This window comes from Coffea arabica, chromosome 9c, assembly GCF_036785885.1.
Source record: "Coffea arabica cultivar ET-39 chromosome 9c, Coffea Arabica ET-39 HiFi, whole genome shotgun sequence".
Lineage (NCBI taxonomy): Eukaryota > Viridiplantae > Streptophyta > Magnoliopsida > Gentianales > Rubiaceae > Coffea > Coffea arabica.
The window spans coordinates 33,513,633-33,519,033 of record NC_092326.1 but is presented as its reverse complement, the minus strand read 5'-3'; the positions used below and the strand labels follow the sequence as shown (position 1 = coordinate 33,519,033).

Here is a 5,401-nt window from a genome sequence, read left to right as displayed (position 1 = left end):
CTGAATACCCTTGCGGCTATTCCATACTCTTATCACATGAATGATAAGTGGCCTCGTAGATCACCGGGCTTATCAAGTTAAAACAGAATTTCTGATCCTTTGGGATGTCTAAACACCACATTTTTTTTACTAAATTTTTTTTTTAAGGGTGTCCCACAGGGAGTGGACCCTGTAGACTATTTCCCCACCCTCCGCAACTTGCTGGCAGTAAGATTCAAGGACCTAAGCCCCATCTTCAGCAACCCCAGCCACCAGACCAAGCCTCGGAAGGCGTCTAAACACCACATTTGCTACAACACTGAAGTGCATCGTAGCAATATATAAAGTTTTATTAATATATATTTCTGTTGAAAACCATTCTCACCTCCATCTAGAACCCTTGTGCAAGAAAACATTCAAATATGAGTAGAAACTCGTAATAACAATTTCAAAATTATGTTGACATTAGAGAAACCACAGCTATGCTCAAAGAATGGCAACCCAAATGTTGTCAATCAAGCAAGTACTTAACAGATCGAAGCATAAACTACACGTATTTCAATAAGGAACTTAACTATACCTATACCCATATGAGAGCATAGCCCCAAAGCAGCGAAAGCTTATAAGCATATGCTTGAACCATTCAGTTCAAAAGCCAGGGATTTCTCCTGGCAAGGGAGCCAACTCGTTTTTAGCAAACCTCTCTTCATCATAGAAGCAGGCGTGAACAACGCGCCCCCCAAAAAAGCGACCTTCTAGGTCAATAAGGGCTTTGGTTGATTGTTCTGCTCTCTCAAACTGAACAAAGATACGAACTGCTTCATCATGAGGGAAATTTGGCTCTGTTATCTCAAATATTAGGACTCGATTCACTGTACCATACTTCTGGCACTCTTCTGCTATCTCACCTTCCAAATCATCATCTACCTCTCCAGGGCCAACCTTTAATAAGAAAAACTTCCAGCATTATTATCTCTTTCAACACCGGTTTCCCCAAGTTACAGAGAGATTCATAAGACAGACAGACAAATAGCAAACAGCAGGCATTTATTCAAGCAAGCTAGGTTGCAAGCATCAGTTTCAGAGATCTGGAGCAATTCTAACCACCAACATTATTGCGTTATATCCAGAGATCCATCAGAACAACTACACTTACAAAATACCTTCAATTTGATTTGCAAACCAAATGCAAAACCAAAAGCCAATCAAACAAGTGAACGACACACATACACATCATATGCAAATATATCATATGAATATTCATAAGCACAGTGCAACACTAATACCATCTTCAGGCTTCCCTAAAAGTCCAAATGAATAACTGAGAGTACATAATTAGTTGTCCAATTGACAAACATAACATTCCCTAGTTATACAAATAGCACGTATTGAACTTGTTTGCAGTTTCTACAAGTAAAACATTAAGTTATTATCTTTGGTTAAACATGATCAGCTCCCAGCCTGAATGCAATGGCACTTAACCTAGACAGTCTATACAATGGATGTTCAAGGAAAACAGCGGGAAGCACCCCCCATTTCATAACTGGAATGAGAACGTACAGCAACAAGAAGCAAAAGGATATCTTGATGTGTCCGCATGTATTTCCAAGAAAGTATGGCGGATGGACAGCCTCAAGATAAGCACTGGCTACATCAGGTACCAAAACTATTCTATACGCATGGTCAATAAACATCTTATAATGCTAACTCACAAGCAGATTTACCAAAAAACTGAAAAACCAGTATGCCATAAATGAGACATTGAAAATAATGTTACAGCATCATTACATCCAAGAACAATTCACTTAACATTACAAATATATCCATTGACTACAAAGCACACAACCTACCAGAACTTTTAGTCCTCTAAGGGCCCAAAATCATCAACCACAATAGCATCCTGTTTTACAAGGACTAAGGTGTATGTAGTGGATAAAAGAAGCTATGTAGGTCAGCTGCATGATTCCCTAATGACTAGGCCACTAGAACGAGCATAAAGAATGAAACTGGAGAGTAACATCACTTGTTCAGTAGTAATTCTGAACTGCAAAATTGGATTCACAAAGAATAATAAACATATATTTTGGACAAAATATTCATATCATCTACAACAAGTAGGAAAAAAAATAATTTTATTTTAGAATTAAAAAAGGAAAACCTCTGAAAGTTGTGTTGATCTTTTATAAGGCCCTTGAGTTTTCAACACATAGTATATGCTTTATGAATTACTACAACCCAGCTTTCCAAAAGAATCCGTAAGCATGTTGATGTCTTGTCCAATCTCTTTTCATCAAAAAAAAAAAAAATCATAGAAAGAATTTTCTTTTGCACCCTTTCTTTTCTTCTTCACCCTTTCTCTTTCTTACTAGTCAGAACCATGCTACATAGTTCTTCCTTTATTCCTTCTTCAATGTAACAGCATTGATTAAGTATCTGACTACACCCAATAGAGCTCCCATCCCCACATTGAATTCTTATAATATCAACAAACATATAGTAACGTGAGAAGGGAAGGCGCGGGGAGGGGGGGGGGAGGGTGAAATATGGGAAGCATCGAGCAGCATTGTCAACTAGAATTCATTGTTCTAGGAAACAGATAATTCAACTCAGATTGCCTAGTATTCAAGATTTCAATCAGTAGCCACCACATAAATATTCATTTTATAAAATTTTGCAACAGGTTTCTGTACTGGTGTATTTCCACCTTTATGCGAAACTTAAAAAAATTTTAAACATGAATACTTGTAAAACTCATTACCCAGCCTTCAATAAAAATCAACATCAATCTTAATGTCCTCTGTCCTATTATTATATGCCTGCAAACACTTCAAGAACTCAAAGTTTCCAGGAAGTAACACTAGAAAAAATAGAATAAGCAGTTAATGTCCTTAATGATCAGTGCTCAGAAGTTAGTATTCATCATTATGTACAATGCTCTACAATTTCCAAGGAATTGTAAAATCCAGCCTTTGCATGATCAATAGATCCAAGTTAAGGTGAACTAATAGCATTTTCTAAGCTCAAACTACACTGCTTTATAACATCTTTCAACTCATTCACAACTTCTCGGGCAGAAAGAAGAAAATAACTCACTTATGACAAAAGGCTAACCGTTCCCTGTGAACCAAAGGTGTTCACCTCAGCATAAATAAAAACTCAAGTAAATGCAAACACAACGGGTAAAACATACCATATTCCTCAGTAACAAAACCCGAGTAGGTGGCCCGTTAAAGCTCACACTCTTGACCTTCTTATCCGGGGGCTGCTCTTGCTGTTTAGAAGCACTAGCATTCACAATTGATCCACCTCGTCTATCCGTCTTCTTCACCATCAATGGCGTTGTAATACCCTGCTCTTGTTTGCCCAATCCCTGCCCTTGTTTCCACCCCATTTTTGCCATCATCCTTTGCGCTGCAGTCATTTTCCCTTCCGCACTCAAACCTAACCCTCCACTCTCCGATTTCCCAATACTAAACCCTTCTCCAGCCCCATTCCCTCCACTCACTGGAGGTGACGGCGATCTTTGCCCTCCTCCTCCTCCTCCACTCATTGCCGCCCTGCGCCGCCAAGCCTCCTCACCCGAAATATTCAAATCCCGTTCTCTCTCCCTCTCTCTTTCCCTCCTCTCCTTCTCCTCCTTCTCCTTCTCCCTCCTCTCCCTTTCCTCCAACTCTCTCCTCATCTCTGCCTCCGCTTGCTTCCGTTTCTTCTCTCTCTTATACTCCTCATAGTCATTCGGTCTAGCTGGGTCGTACTCTTCCATCACCGAACTCGTAACGCCCACCAAAGCCGGCTGAAACGGCGCCGTGCTCATCATCTCCTTATTGGGGTTAGGGTTTACATTTTCGTCGGCAGGGGGCTTAGATATCAATTGGGGCAGGGGTTTTGGTTTTGGCTGAGATTTGAGGATGGTTTGGGGAGGGGGGAAGGGTTTCCGCAGGGTGGGTGGCGCCAATTTGCTGGTGCTAGACCAGACATTGGTGGTGGAGGTGGACGTGGCCTTATCATCGTCGGCGGAGGAGGACGGTGGTGGTAGGTCGCCGTATAAGCCACCTAACATTTTACTACTACCGTTTTAGTGTGTGACTGTGTGAAAGAGAGTGCGGGGAATTGGGGAAATTAGGGTTTAAAACATTTTGGGGATTTTTTCGAACAAATGGGGCGATAAAGGGACGGGCTCCTGATTTGAAGTTCTACTTCTACAACGCATGGATCGGCGGACGGGTTCACCAGAAAGAATTGTTTTTCTTTGGGATAATTTCAGAAACCTCCCTTGAGGTTTCAAACAATTATGAGCATGTCCCCTAAGGTTTGAAAAATTATACTTACCTCCATTTTTACTATGAAAAGATTATATGATAATCTTCATAAACTTTATAAATTTTAATTAAAAATAAGTTAAAAGAGAAAAATGGAAATCCATTTTCGGTAACATTTCTTTATCTTAAAACTGTAATGTCGTCTAATCTAATATATTATACTCTATTCCCAATTTTTTTGACTAGATTTATTAATTAATTTAGAGATAATTTTAGACATCTCTCATGATATTTTTAACTATTTCACTGGGGGTAAAATACAGTAAACCCCTATGATTTATGAAAAGGACATGGAATCGCCTTATCATTCAAAAACACAAAAATAAACTCTTTGTGCTTCGGATTGATATGGACTTTGGACGGAAACCATTTGAATTGATGAAAGGATGAAAATTTCTTATACTATCCTTGATTGCAAATTGTAGCATTAGTTTATTCAAGGCTCAATTGAAATTTTAAAAACTTTCTTACTTTATTCTAATAAAAAAGTAAATTGAGGGGCCAAAGTGAATTAAAAAAAGACTTGGTCTTCTGCAACCATTACTTGCGTCACAAGTTCAGAACATTTTGTTGTTTTCTCTATTTTTTTTTCTCCTTTCTTCCTTTCTTCAATCCAGCCAATACCAACAACTGCTACTTCCACCATCATCTTCACCGTGGTCACCACATTCATCGCCAAGGTAACAAAGAGCGAAAAAAAAATGCTTGTTTGCATGATTCTTTTGTGATGCATTGGGACATTCGATTAGTTTGCAGATCTACACAAATTATTCATCAAAATACTCTTGAGATTTTCTTGATTCTACTCATCAAATACTTTTGGAGGTCCGTATTATTACCTTGTACTCTTTCTCTCTCTCTCTCTCAAGCATGTTTGCTAACTATATTTGTTAATGGAGTTCAGTGGTGTAAATTTCACGAAAGTTAAGTAATAATTGATAAAATTTGAGATATGCTTGATTGTTATGGAGAACGAGGAAAAAGAGAAAGACGAGAAGAGGAAATGAGCATTGGTGGTAGTGAGAGGGGATAGAGGCTAGTGGTATGGCATGAGGCATGGAACCAGAAGGAAGGAACACGAAATTTTTGCAAATGGCCAATGT

The 5,401-nt window shown here is 38.9% G+C and overlaps 1 protein-coding gene across 1 annotated transcript; it reads right to left on the bottom strand.

The window, feature by feature from the left end:
• Nucleotides 1-402: 402 nt before the first annotated feature.
• Nucleotides 403-4,182, bottom strand: LOC113707707 (DNA-damage-repair/toleration protein 111). The gene is made up of 2 exons (XM_027229997.2): nucleotides 3,170-4,182; nucleotides 403-921 (listed from the first exon to the last, which is right to left on the bottom strand). The coding sequence occupies exons 1-2, from the start codon at nucleotides 4,037-4,039 to the stop codon at nucleotides 628-630; spliced, it is 1,164 nt and encodes a 387-aa protein (XP_027085798.1). The 5' UTR covers nucleotides 4,040-4,182; the 3' UTR covers nucleotides 403-627.
• Between the last annotated feature and the right edge of the window lie 1,219 nt (nucleotides 4,183-5,401).

What these genes read in the sequence shown, in the direction of transcription:
- LOC113707707 (XM_027229997.2), bottom strand. Translation starts at nt 4,039, where the DNA reads ATGTTAGGTGGCTTATACGGCGACCTACCACCACCGTCCTCCTCCGCC. An exon ending in TTTTGTTACTGAGGAATATG is followed by an intron (nt 922 to 3,169) that starts GTATGTTTTACC and finishes TTCTTATTAAAG; the next exon opens with GTTGGCCCTGGAGAGGTAGA.